The sequence below is a fragment of the Barbus barbus genome, assembly GCF_936440315.1.
Source record: "Barbus barbus genome assembly, chromosome: 25".
Lineage (NCBI taxonomy): Eukaryota > Metazoa > Chordata > Actinopteri > Cypriniformes > Cyprinidae > Barbus > Barbus barbus.
Window position 1 is genome coordinate 29990181 of NC_136753.1, and position 13758 is coordinate 30003938.

At 38.3% G+C, this 13758-nt stretch overlaps 1 protein-coding gene across 1 annotated transcript in view; it reads right to left on the reverse strand.

Annotated features, from left to right (window-relative positions):
- Positions 1 to 999: 999 nt before the first annotated feature.
- Positions 1000 to 13758, reverse strand: part of LOC306845024 (zinc finger protein GLI1-like) — a 56695-nt gene continuing 43936 nt past the window's right edge. The window contains exons 3-13 of the mRNA XM_079377522.1: positions 13352 to 13503; positions 13135 to 13233; positions 12044 to 12242; positions 10980 to 11094; positions 9930 to 10037; positions 9664 to 9801; positions 7818 to 7967; positions 7564 to 7728; positions 7076 to 7312; positions 5575 to 5878; positions 1000 to 5213 (exon numbers count right to left, since the gene is read on the reverse strand). Of these exons, the coding sequence (XP_079233648.1) occupies positions 2794 to 5213; positions 5575 to 5878; positions 7076 to 7312; positions 7564 to 7728; positions 7818 to 7967; positions 9664 to 9801; positions 9930 to 10037; positions 10980 to 11094; positions 12044 to 12242; positions 13135 to 13233; positions 13352 to 13503 (4087 nt within the window). The 3' untranslated portion in view covers positions 1000 to 2793. The remainder of the gene's footprint in view (positions 5214 to 5574; positions 5879 to 7075; positions 7313 to 7563; positions 7729 to 7817; positions 7968 to 9663; positions 9802 to 9929; positions 10038 to 10979; positions 11095 to 12043; positions 12243 to 13134; positions 13234 to 13351; positions 13504 to 13758) is intronic.

Consider the following 13758-nt stretch of genomic DNA (forward strand, 5'->3'; position numbering starts at 1 on the left):
TATAAGCAAAAGTAAAGGGATCCTTGCCTGAGCAAAAACCACTAATGATGAAGGAGGGATAGTGCGAGATGAGAGATGGCTGACGGTGGTCAAATCAGGATGGAAGCAAGGTAGAGAGCGAAAGGAAGAAGCAGAGACGATCAGTCAGTTATGAAGCAAATAGCAGATGGGAGACAGGGAGAATTGAGTCAGCGGAGTTGGCGATGGTGATGTCGAGGGCAGGTCTTCATTGGATTCATGCCGCACACAGCATTAGATCCGTGGGGCCAAATCAGGGTACCAGGGACCAGGAGCCACAGCATTATAGACTCAAACACACACACACTGGCATGTAGTCTAGGAAAATCTTTCTTTTGATCTTATAATCAGGGACAGGGAAAGGGCAAGTATGGAGAGGATTAGCTTTGTCACAGAGATTTCAGTATTAGTGAGCAAAAATGTTCTCTTTGTAACTAAAGGAGGAGGGATCTAATAAGCCAGTGTAACATAAACCCTGTGTGTGGCTTTGAAGACCTCACAAAGACCATGAGCTGTGGTTTTGACGCCATCTAGAGGACATTTGACGTGTTTCTACCTGAAAAAATAAAGGTGGCATGTTTGAAGCATTCAAAAAGCACACAAATGCGTCATGCTTTTGTCTGATTTTGTTTCTATTAAGAGTAGTGCATGGATCAGGATTATTATAGTTAACTAAAACCATGAAAAAAAACTTACGTTACTTAAAATAAAATAAAATGAAATAAAATATAAAAATACTTATTTCAGCTAGTTGCAACATTTCTCATTTTCATTTTTGATGTACTAAAAGAACTAAATCTGAAATAAAACTTAAAAAACAAAAACTAATAAAAATGACAAAACAAAACAAAATGACTTAAACTTTAACTAAAATTAAAATGAAAAAAAATCTATAAATAAAACTAATTCAAAATATAAATTAAAACTATAATGATACTAAAATAATGCACAAAGAAACATAATACAGTACATCATTTTCTTCCATCACAGGCTCTGTTTATTTATAAACTGGTATAATATAGTACTTTTGTACAAAAATGTAGAAAACGGTACGCAAAAATATCACTTCCTTGTAAATAGATGAGATAAATGCTAATATCATAAATCTGTTACTACTTTATGAACTTTTGCCAGCAAAAAGGTTTGAGTGAACTGTGACAGATATAAAAACACACAGAAATGCAAAAACCACAAAATGTTTTTTTTTTTCTTTAAAAAAGAGGAAATGATACAAAAGAACATCGTTACATTTTTGCAGCAATATGGAAGCACATGACGTCTAGCAGTCTATGCAAATGATGTCTAGCAAATATCAAGAGTGGACTCGTCTCAGTGCCGGTCGTCTTTGGTATGCCACAGAAAGTGGAAACACTGGGATTTTTAAAGGGTTGCAGCCCTCGATAACACTTAAATGATCAAATGATACTTAAAACGAGTTAAGCACAACGTAGACAATGTGTTGAAATAACAGAGGACTCAAAACCAAAAAATAAAATACCTGCACTGTATGTACCTTTCATACTATATGGAACCTTTAATTAAAATTCATCACTTCTCCTCAGCTCAGTGCTGTTGTCAGTGCAATGCATATGCATGCTAGCTTGGGTTACATAGCGCAGCGTAGACTAAAAGAAATCTTACAAAAACCACTCAGTGCCGTTACCCTTTAACATATCTGTCTGAAAGCAGACTAGTCAAATAATCAGAAAACAAACACTAGAACTTTGTAGTAATATTATGACTCAAAGGCTCCTGTCTAGACCTAGAGATAGTTAACAAAGCTTCAAAATACTGTTCTGTAATCTGCCATTATGACAGTTAGCGATGCGTTTTAGTGAGAACACTCTTTCTCCTAAGCCCAAAGTATATTCATGTACTCTTTACCCTCAGCGTGTGCAAACACATCCTTTGCACTAACTAGTTGGTCCACAAGGTGGCGACATTGGTTGTTTCATGGTAGAAAAAAACCCGAGATGGAACGACAAACTACTGGAGACACAAGAAGAATATAGAAACCTGCTAGTTTAAAAGACAACAAAGCCGTTTGTTTTTATTGCTCATTACTTCTGTAGAGAAATAGCACAGACATCGGCAAAGATGAAACTGTCTAGTGCACATGTGTCGGCCACCTGTGTTTTTGTGCATTATTAAATGGATTATACTTTGAAAGGATATGCATTCTGCTGTACTCATACATTAAGTGTTCGTATACTTTGGGCTTCATACTGAGTTTATCCATCTGTAAGAGTATTTCTATCTGACTGTCCATATGTCTCATGAGGAATCAAAGAGGCCACATTGGTCAAAGGCACTTGAGTCCTGTCTTTACTAATACTTCTAGAGAACGTGCCAACCAGATTCTTCCTTTACACATTCACTCAATTAGTATTTCAGTCTTCTTATGTAGAGTTCATGTGGCTTTTGTGCCAGTCCAAATCTGTATATGTATCAAAACGTAGATTTTCTTTATACTATCTTGCCACCATTTACAATCCAAAGCTCATATTTACATTTTAAACAAGATTTCCATCGTAAACAGTCTCACAGTAGTGACCGGAATGCCCCTTCAGTAATAGTCTTTAGGCCTCTGTGGTAATGGTCAGCAACATATTTTACACAATTACAAAACTATTATGCAAAATCTCTGAGATCCCATGAAGGACACCATCGGTACTTGGCGTATGAGCAAGAAAAGGATGTCCAGAGGAACATTTAGTGTTGAAAGGGCAATAGAATCTACATGCTCACTTTGGCCCAATTATATGTATAAACACTTTAAGACAATTTGTTCAAATACTTGTTCTCTCCAGCAAGGGACGTCAACATTGAGGTCATGTCCCCGATTGCCATATTGGAAAGGGTGATGGAGGTTTGGGGTGTGGTGAGACGGGAGGAGGTCTGAGAGGAGCACTGGTGATGTCCAAGCAGTGGGTTTATTGGACTGTAAGATGAAGGTTCTGGGTCATCAATGATGGAAGCAAAGTCAATCTGAGCATTCTCCAAGTCCAGGTTTTCTAAGGCATTGGACATGGGTGCAGAGTCCGAGTAGGCCATCCAGGCAGGCTTGGTACTAGGGTCTATCCCTGTCAGGTGCTGCTGGGCCAGGCATGGACCATCCAGAGTCTTCTCTATGTCGTGGTGCATGTGTATCTGGCCTGAGTAGTACATGGGGTTGTTGTTATTGGTGAAGTTTTCCGAATGCTGCTGCTGTTGCTGTTGTTGAACCGGTGGGAGACGGACTCCTCTCCTGGGACTGGCGTTGGAGTGGACCGGGCTCAGGTGAGTTGGGCTGCCCAGGTAAGCTCCACCTGTCTGCTGGGATAGGCTATTTTGGCGACTCAGAGGCTTTCGTCCCTGAGGTGGTCGTGGCGCCATATCCGGCCCGTAGCAGGGTCCCTGCATCCCAGCGGTATGCTCCTTGATGGAACTAGGAACTCGATTCTGTGGTGGGCTCATCAAGTTCTGATTCGGGTAGCCTTGGTAGGAGTTTCCAGGATAAAGGTTCTGGTTAGCTGGTTGATCTCCTCCCATTTCCATGCCATCAGGCTTCCCAGAGAGACCATCGACTACCCTTTGCTCCTGCTGCTGTTCCCAAAGGAGCGCTTGCTGGGACTGCACATAATTCCTCACCATCATTTCCTTCATCTGATGCATTGGCGTCTGCGACCTACGGCTTTCCGCCAGTGCAAGATTTATCCCTCCACCGCTCGGGAACGATCCCGCCTGGCTCTGCTGTGGAAGACCGACTTGTGTTCCCATCTGGTCATGATGGAAGTCACAGTTCGCATTGGAGGACCTGCCCATGATAGCCTGACCTGACTGCGGTGGATACGCCTGTATATTCGCATTATGCCGATGCTGGTGTAGAGGTTTAGTGTTCTGGCAGGAACTGGATCCTCCCATGGATGAATGGAACTGCTCTGGTTTTACAGTAACTCTTTGATGGCCAGGGTCAGATATAGGGTTGTATACACCCTGTCGAGGATAATGTTGTCCTTGCATGCCTGCACACTGGTACTGCATGTCGGTCTGAGGGCTGTGGAGCTGGTTGGCCTGTCCCCAGGGTCCTGATCCATCACCCTGGTTGGGATAATGTGGACCGGAGGGGCTAAGCTGACAGTTGCTCATGCCGAACTCGGCTTGCTGTAGAAGATTGTTCGCAATGTCAGCCTGACCCATTATCCCGGTGGCACAGATCTCCTCACGCTGGTAAGGACCTTGCATTTGAGACTGGTAGACTTTATCCATGCAACTCAGACCTTCTTGTCCGGGAGACAGTTGACTTGCATTGTGAGGGTGGTTGCATTGTTGAGGTGGCTGGTAGCCCATGTAGGCTCGATCTGCACCTTGGATCATGTTGCCTTGCTCTCTGCCTTCGGCAGTATCATGAGGATCCATGGCCATGGCCTCCATCATGACATTTTCAGTGATGCTCGGTGGACGAGGTGAGTACATGTGCCTGCTTAGAGTGGCATCAGACCCGCACTGTTGCAGTGCATTGCGGCGACTCATAAGGGACACGTTGCTCAAGCTATTAAAGCGTTGCACTTTGGGTAAACTCTGCGGATCGGCAACAGAGCGTACAGGGTCGCTGGCACGCCTCGTGTTGTTCCCGGGTGCCTGATGTGGATAGATCACTCCTGTGCCGTATTCGGCATTAGCACTGTGCCTCCTCATGCCGCCTTTCTGCAGAAATGGAGGAAGAGGTTGGCCATGGCATTCCCTCAGGAATCTTCCAGGGTTGCCAGGTTGGTCCATGTTGGGTAACGGGGTTGGCGGTGGGCCGCCTGTTGCTGCTGCATATTTAGCTTTCAGACTATACTGCTGCGCAGGAGTCAGACTCGGTAGACCTGGCAACCCCCCGGGGGTATGATTCTGGCATGATCTGCCTCTTTGGCTGTTCTGAGGAGACAGCGGGTCGCCGGGAACATCGGTCCCCATTACGGACTGGCAGTGACCCACTTGGGACACATCACTGGAGCGTCTGCTTGATAAGTAGGGTGAGACCATAGACGAACGGCGGCTCACTGTGTAGGCAGAGCTGAGGCTGCTGGTGCCGCTGCCCCGCCGGTCATTTGGTGGGCAGGGCATTCCCATCCCGCTAACTCCGCCCAGATCCGGGGCAGAAAGCTCCATTACACGCCGGTTGGAGAGCAAGGGTGAAGGCGCACACATGCCTATCATCTCTCCTGTTGCTGAAAGGAGCAGAGAAGGAAGTTAGTATGAGAATTATTCAATGGCAGATTTTCAGGAAAAGTATGGGTTTGATTACTATAAAACATAAAGTAAAGACCTTAATATGGAGGACCAAGAGTGCCACTTAAAAATAAAATGAAGAATCAATTTATGACTGCTTTTGTTCTCCAGAGTCACATGTTATGTTGTGCATTTATCTCACATAGAATTAAACTGCTTTAGCATCATTATGATGAACATTTTTCATCTAATATTTGTTATTGCTGATGAAATCAAAATACCATTTGTCAACAAAACCTTTCACCAGATTGACACTGATTGCAAACAAAGAACAAGAGCTTGATTTGCTTAGTCTTTTACCTGAAAGAGCCGGCAGTTTATTCCCTGCGCTCCGCCCAGGTGGTGTTGGCCGCCGAATTTGCTTCAGTTTGTCGATCTTTAGGTTCTCCAACCTCTTCAAGGCCTGAACCGACATGCACATTCCCCCCGAGCCGCCGGACTCGGTCACGCCGGTGTTCCCGCTCTCCTCCTGTGTGGTCAGGTCCTCCAGACTCCCTGCCGCATTGAGGTTCATCTCCACACCACTGTCGTTGTTGTTGGCGCTCCCTAGTGGAGAACGTTCGCTACTACAGGATGACTGGCCGCCAGGGCTTGGCTGGGATTTCTAGAAATGATTCAAGACATATTGTAGTTATTATGCACACAGTTATCCATTACAATGGATCAGGCCCGGCTCCAGAATCAAATCACTGAGGGTGCTTCTTAAATTAGTGAGGGTGCTCTAACATATATATACATATATACTGTATATATACACTGTAAAAAATCCAACTTTCGAAAACTTCTACTAACCAATGTAAAGAAGTAGCCTGAACAAAGAATTGTTAGTAGGATAATTCAGTTGAATTTTTGGTGTGAATTGAACAAAAATACTCTAAACATGTCGCTAGTAAAAGTTGTTGTTTACCTTACTTAGATACATAAGTATTTGTTCACAACATATCCAAATGTTCTCCCAACTTTTCAAATTGAGTCACCTGAACAAACAATTTTACATTGAACAATATTGCAGCATGCATTGCAGCTTGAAAACATTTTATGTTAATTATTATTAAAATATTATTGTTTTAAATTTTACTGGCTTAATTTATGCTGCTGCTGTTACTGTCAGGTAGCTCTCATGTGGATCAGAGTTCATATTCTTACTTATTTAAAATTTAAATAGTCTTAAGAGGCAAATACTACCCATATTATTGGTTGTTCTGACAGATTTTATAACACTTTTATTCAATAGATGAACTACTGTTTTTAAGTTGACGGTTGCTAGTTGAGTTAACAAGTTGAGTGCGATAGGTTGCCTTATTTTTTTGAGTTAGGTCAACTTTTTTTTTTTTTTTTTTTTACAATATATAAATATATATATTATATATGGTGCAAAGAGCGCTTCATTTATAATCACTAAAAAGCTGTCACTCATCTTAGTTTATCGCAATCTCACAAAGATACGTTATTATCAATAGTTCTCTACGCTGCACACAAATCTCTTATTTACATCGCATCTACACTTTGTTATAATGAGGTGATTCACAATACCTGAACAAAAAAGTGGATTCTAACTTAAGCGCCTCTGATTCAAGAAATCAACAGATATGTCTGTGATTAGCTACATTGCTCAACGCTGCAAAAACACGTTGAAATAGAAATCTATCTCCAGAGCGCGAACCATAACGCAATGGATAGTTTGCTAAAATTGCAATAAAATGCCACTAATATAGCTTTAACTGAGGGTGCTTTTGATTTCGTTTGAGAACCGGGCCTGCAGTGGATAGTCAAGAGAAAAAGAGGGCAAAGCTTGTCTTACCAGTGCAGTTTCTGGAGCGAGTAATTTGCAGTCCTCTCTGCTTCTCTCCTCTTTTTCTATCAGAAGTTCAGAGGTCTGACCTGCAGGGTTCAGACCCAGAGGACGTGGTCCGGTGTCTCCGCGGTGCTTTTTAGTGATGTGAGCCTCAGGTCCGTGTACTGTCTTCACATGCTTCCTCAGAGAGCTCGGGTCGGTGTAACGCTTCGTACAGCCGGGGATCTTACAAACATACGGTTTCTAAAGGACAGAAACAGGAGAGCATGGTTGGCATGTAATCTGCAGCTGTAGCCAAACGTTTGGAAACAAAGTTAAATTTATGCATTGTTAACTACAGGCTTATTGCTTTTTTCAGGTCATGTGGTGAATTAATTCGATAAAGAATATCAGGTTAGACTGCATTAAATGTATTGAGGCATGTTTTGATGCTGTATTTATATTATGAAAAGTGGGAAAAGAAAAGCAATAAATAAAATAAATTAAAAGTTTACCTCATTGGAGTGTGTTCGATTCTGGTGCTTTGCGCGGTCTGATGCGTTGGAGAAAGCCTTGTTGCAGCCCTCGTGTTCACACACATATGGTTTCTCACCAGTGTGTGAGCGCAGATGAGTCTTCAGGTTCTCCAGACGCGAGTACGCTTTATTACAGCCTTCAAACTGATACGCACAAACAGAAACATTTATGTTACATTGTTGTCAAGAAGGATCAAACACAGATATGGCTGACTGTCTGAGAGTGTATTCACAGTGCACTTGTGAGGTTTCTCTCCCGTGTGTCTGCGCATGTGGACCACTAGCATGTACTGGGCCTTAAAGGGCCGCTGCTCTCGAGAACAGTCCATCCAGTGACACACAAACTCCTTCTTCTCGCCGTGGATGTGCTCGTTATTGATGTGCTGTACAGAAAATCAAAGGAAAATCAGATTAAAAAGCATGACAACAGACAAGAGATCCAAAAAGTTGCTGGTGCCAGTGTTATTTTAGTATTATGTATGTATCATAGTATTTATTAGTATTTTAAATTAGCTTTTTTCAGTTTTCAGTTTTTTTTGTAGTCTTGTTATAAGTGCTCGTCATTTTATTAGCTTTTTAAAATATATTTATATTTTTTCATTTCAGTTCACTATTATAGTATTTATTTATTTATTTTAATATTTTCATTTTTCAATTTAATTTGAGTAATTTTGTTACGTGCTTCAGTCTTTTTTAGCCTTTATATATACACACACAAACACACACACATATACAGTATATACTAAAGTAAAAAGTCGTGACGTATTGTCAAGTATGGTGACCCATACTCGAAATTGGTGCTCTGCGTTTAACCCATCCAAGTGCACACACACAGCAGTGAGTAGTGAACAAATGCACACACACACACACACACACCGTGAACACACACCCGGAGCAGTGGGCAGCATTTATGCTGCGGCGCCCGGGGAGCAGTTGGGGGTTCGGTGCCTTGCTCAAGGGCACCTCAGTCGTGGTATTGAGGGTGGAGAGAGCGCTGGACATTCACTCCCCCCACCTACAATCCCTGCCGGCCGGAGACTCGAACCCACAACCTTTGGATTACGAGTCCGACTCTCTAACCATTAGGCCACGACTTCCCACTATATACTGCATATATATATATATATATATATATATATATATATGAAGAGTTTGTTTTTGCAAATGAATTCATTGTGCATTCACCAATTAATCTCAATCAAACCGCAGTTTTGATTAGGTAAAACATTACAAAAAATACAGATAACTAACACAAAACACAATAAAAACATGATAACATAATAAAAAAACATGATTTTTTACATTTTTAAACAACGGAGTTACCAGTTTTGGCAAATAAACTCTTCTTATATATATATATATATATATATATATATTCTGTTTAAGTTTATTTTATTTCAGTTTAAAATTATAGTATTTATTAATATTCTGAATTAGCTTTTATTTTTATTTTCTCAGTTTCAATTTAATTAAATTTTTTAATTAAAATTTTTGTTGTTTGTTCTCCATTTTTATTAGCTTTTTATATTTTATATTTGTATTTATTATTATTATATTTATAAATGTTTTATATTAATTTTTACGTTATTTTATTTTAGCTTTTATTTGTATATTTTCAGTTTTCAATATAATTTTAGTTTAATTTTAGTAATATTTGTACTTGCACTTAAACTTATTCATTTCATTTTTTTATTTATGTTTTGCAAGTTTAGGTTTTTCATCTAATATTTATATTTTATTTTATTTCAGCTTTATTTAATTTACCTTTTTTATTTTTTGTAATAGCAAAATAACATCTGCCTGGTGCAACGTGCCATTTTTGAATCTTAATGCAAAAACTAATGAGATTTCAGAGAAAATTATTAGCGAACGAAGGGTTAATTTTCCTTTTATCACATAAGTCTATCATATGACTTCAGAAATCTCGCTATATACCATAAAAGTCATGCATACTATGGTTATGATTTTTACAAGAAACTATTCCTTTTACGAAGATGAAGTTTTTTTGTGAATACAGGTTTGAAACGATGCCGGTGAGTAAATGACTCTTTGAAAGGAATCTCTTTTTCTCTGTCTTACATGCACGAGTTGCTCCTGAGTGTCGAACTCTTTGCTGCAGCTCTCCCAGTGGCAATTGGTCTCGTAAACGGCCTCTGGTTCAGGTTTCTCCTCCTTATCGAGATCATCTCTGCCTTCCAGTAAACCCAGAAGAGGATCCTGCAGAAGAGGAACAAAGCGCAGGAGCTCATATCTGAACAACATAAACATGGACCCATTTTACTGCAACCGAAATTTGGAGGATGTGAATCCATTAGTCAAGCATTAGACAATGTTTTGAAGGCGACCTGGGTTCCAGTTGAGGATGGACTCGCCACGTCTCCCTCCGAATGCTCCTCCAGGTTCTTGATGTTAATGCTGTCCATCACGCTGCCCAGAACAGGCTCTGTCTTCAGCTGAAGACACACAGCAGGGTTATTATCATTAACTAAAACTAAAACATTTTGATAATTTAAATAAAGGTCAAATAAAATTAATATTAGATGAAAAACATATTTCTAATTTTCATTTAGATTAAGATGAAGCACGAAAATGACTAACTGAAGAAATATATAAAATTGCGAAAGCAGAAATAAAATCAAACAAATAGTAGTATAAAAAAAAAAAAAGCAAAATGACCAATTTCCATTTTAAGTTACTAAATACAATTTTTATTTATTAATTTATTTATTTTACAAAATAAATAAATGACTAAATAAAAAACTAAAATGTAACTAAAACAAAAAAATAAAAATCAAACCCAAATAGTACTATTCAAAAACATTATACAATAATCTGGCAAAATCATTACAAATTGTCATTTAGTTTAAGTTAAAAACTAAAATTACTAACTGGAAAAAAATGTAAAACTACATTTGAACTAAAACTGAAATAAATCCATTAGTAGGATTAAAAAAAGAATAAAAATGGCAAAAACTGTACTTTTTTCATTTATTTTAAATTAAGCACTAAAATTACTAACTGGGAATAAACTAAATATGAATTAAAACTTTCATGTCTATCGTTGTATCATTCATTAACTTTGATGTAGGATTTAGAAAGTAATTAGTAATAAGCAATTAAATACTTGGAGAGAGTAATTTGTAAAGTAATCTAATTACCCTGTTGAAGATGTATTTAGTAACTAGTAATTACTGACTTTTTTAGAGTAACTTACCCAACACTGAGAATTTTGCTATTTTAACATATATTGTAAACAGAATTTATAGCAATTTGCACTTGGTGTAAATAGCATACTGTTGAAAAATACTGCTATTTTCACTGCCAATTTAAAATATTAACAAAAACTATAATAATATATAAGTAATACTAAAATATCGAGAGAGCGAGGGACTCACGTGTGTGTGTTTGGCCGGAGCGTGGAGTCGGGGGTATGATGCAGCGAGAGAGCCGTACATGTTCCCCTGCGGTCTGCAAGAGTAGTTCATGGAGCTGGAGAAACCCAATAACGGACTGAAACACAAACATCCCATATTATAAATATTATAAACCTGAGAAGAGATGAAGCCACATTTTCAAAAAAATTTTTTTTACAATACCAGTCTTTTTTATAGACCCTTGAACTTGGCAAATAGGACAATATCTGTATTATGCCATCAGCCCATTTCGTGAGCTAAATTGGACATTAGGCCTTGATATTAGAGATACTACCATAAGGAAAGCCACATTGTGAGCAAGTAGATCTCTATTAATTCATGTGCATCCATGCTCTCACCTTATTCATATTATTTTACTTTATTCATTGTTAAAAGCGCTATATATGTAAAGGTGATAGTAAGATGGCAGTGATGCACCAAGGAAATAGGTTCGGACCACAAAACCAGTCATAAGGGTCAATTTTTCGAAAATGAGATTTATACATTAACTGAAAGCTGAATAAATAATCTTTCCATTGATGTATGGTTTGTTATGATAGGACAATATTTGGCTGAGATACAACTATTTGAAAATCTGGAATCTGAGGGAGCAAAAAAATCTAAATATTGAGAAAATCTCCTTTAAAGTTGTTCAAATGAAGTTCTTAGCAATGCATATTACTAATCAAAAATGAAGTTTTGATATATTTACGGTAGGAAATTTACAAAATATCTTCATGGAACATGATCTTAATATCCTAATGATTTTTGTCATAAAAGAGAAATGTATAATTTTGATCCATACAATGTATTGTTGTCTATTGCTACAAATATACCTGTGTTACTCATGACTGCTTTTGTGCTGCAGGGTCTCATATACCAAATATAAAGCTAGAAATAGTGCCGTATGAACTATTAATGTTAAATATGGTCTAAAATAAGATCTACTGAGAGGCTTGGAAATGGAGTATGGAATTTTAAAATGGAAAATGTGTAGGAAGCGTGGGAATATGAGTGTAATTGAAGTGTTAATGATGAATCTCCACCTCATGCTGCCCACAGACAGATGCCCATACGAGCTGGCAGCGTTCGGCCCGCAGCGTGAGTTCACAAACGCCACCAGAGAGTTGGGCGAGGTGCGGATGACCGTCTGCAGGTCCACACTGGCATCGGACAGCGGCGAGATGGACAGCGCTCGCTTCTTACTCAACTTCAGCACGGAGCGAGGCGTCGAGAAACAAGACGCTGCCGGATACAGATAAAGATCATATTCAACATTTCATTCATGATTTTTAAACACTTCAGAGTGAGGTTCAGTTAGCTAGCATGCATTAGATATCATCAACTAACACTGAGCCATTTTATTGCATTTTAAATTAAAGTAGTCAATGCATTGTGAATAAACATGAATTAATTTAGAATATTAGAATTTATTTAGAATATTTATAAAACTCTAAACATTTAGATAAGGGTTTTCCAATCAGGGTTTGTGAGTTTATGAAAAACTAATAATTAATTAAATTGTAAAATGAATAGACAACCAAAATGAAACTCTTAAATTTTTCAAATTTTAGTTTGGATAAATTAACCATAAAATATAAAAATTAAAACAAATTAATTATTATTTTTTTTAAAACAGCAACCAAAATGAACCAATTACACTTTTAAAATCTCAACTTGGATACATTTATTTTTCTTTATGCAAGGTTTCCAGAATTGGAAAAAAAGCTAACAATAATAGTAATAATAATACAAATAATAATAAAATAAAAATAAATAAACTTTAAAGCAGGGTTTGTGAGCTGATGAAAAGCTAATAATCTAAATAATTAAATAAATACAAATTCAAAACTAATCAAAATAGACTAAAAAAACTTTTTATATTATTAAAATGTGATGTTAAATTATTAAAACATCAACCTAAAATCTCAGGGAATCCCTCTTTGGGAGTTCATGTATTATGAACAGACATGAATTAACAATGAAAAATAGTATACTTATAAATTAATCGAGATTAATCAAACGTAGGGTTTTTTCTCCTAAAATAAAGTTGTCATGTTTTAGAAATGCTAAACGGGTCGCATCATGTTGAAGTCGTCGAGTGAAGGGTTTATTGAGACAGAGTTTGTCGTCTCACCGTCTCCTGATCCCATGTGTTCAGATCTCGGCTGGTTATGCATGAAGTTGTGATGAGATCCCATCATGCTCTGGTTACAGTAGGGGGCGCCACTGACACCTAAAACAACAACAACACTATTATTGCTTTTAACACAGACTTTATTTCCTCAGACTGGCAGTTAATGTGAGACTCCTCATCTGCGTCTGATGAGTGAATGATAATGACGAGCGCTCACTCTCAGGCGGAGGCATCCCGCGGTGTCCCATCATGCCGTGCGGCGGCCGCATGTAGGGGTCCATACAGGCTCCCGGGGTCATGGAGGGGTTAAACATCCCTCTGCTGTGGGGTGACACCTCGCTGTAGGGCGATCGCACTGACGGAGCCAGTCTGCACACACAAACACATGCACTATTAATATTTATACAGAAAACAATTTTAAAAAATTATACATACACACATACTTCTAATATTTTTATTATATACAAAATTAAATATATTAATAAAATTAAATACATGCATATAGAGTACATCCAGAGTGTAGAAGAAAATGCAGTAAGTTTAATAATAATAATATATATATATATATATATATATATATATATATATGCGACTCTGGAGCACAAAAGCAGTCATGAGTAGCAC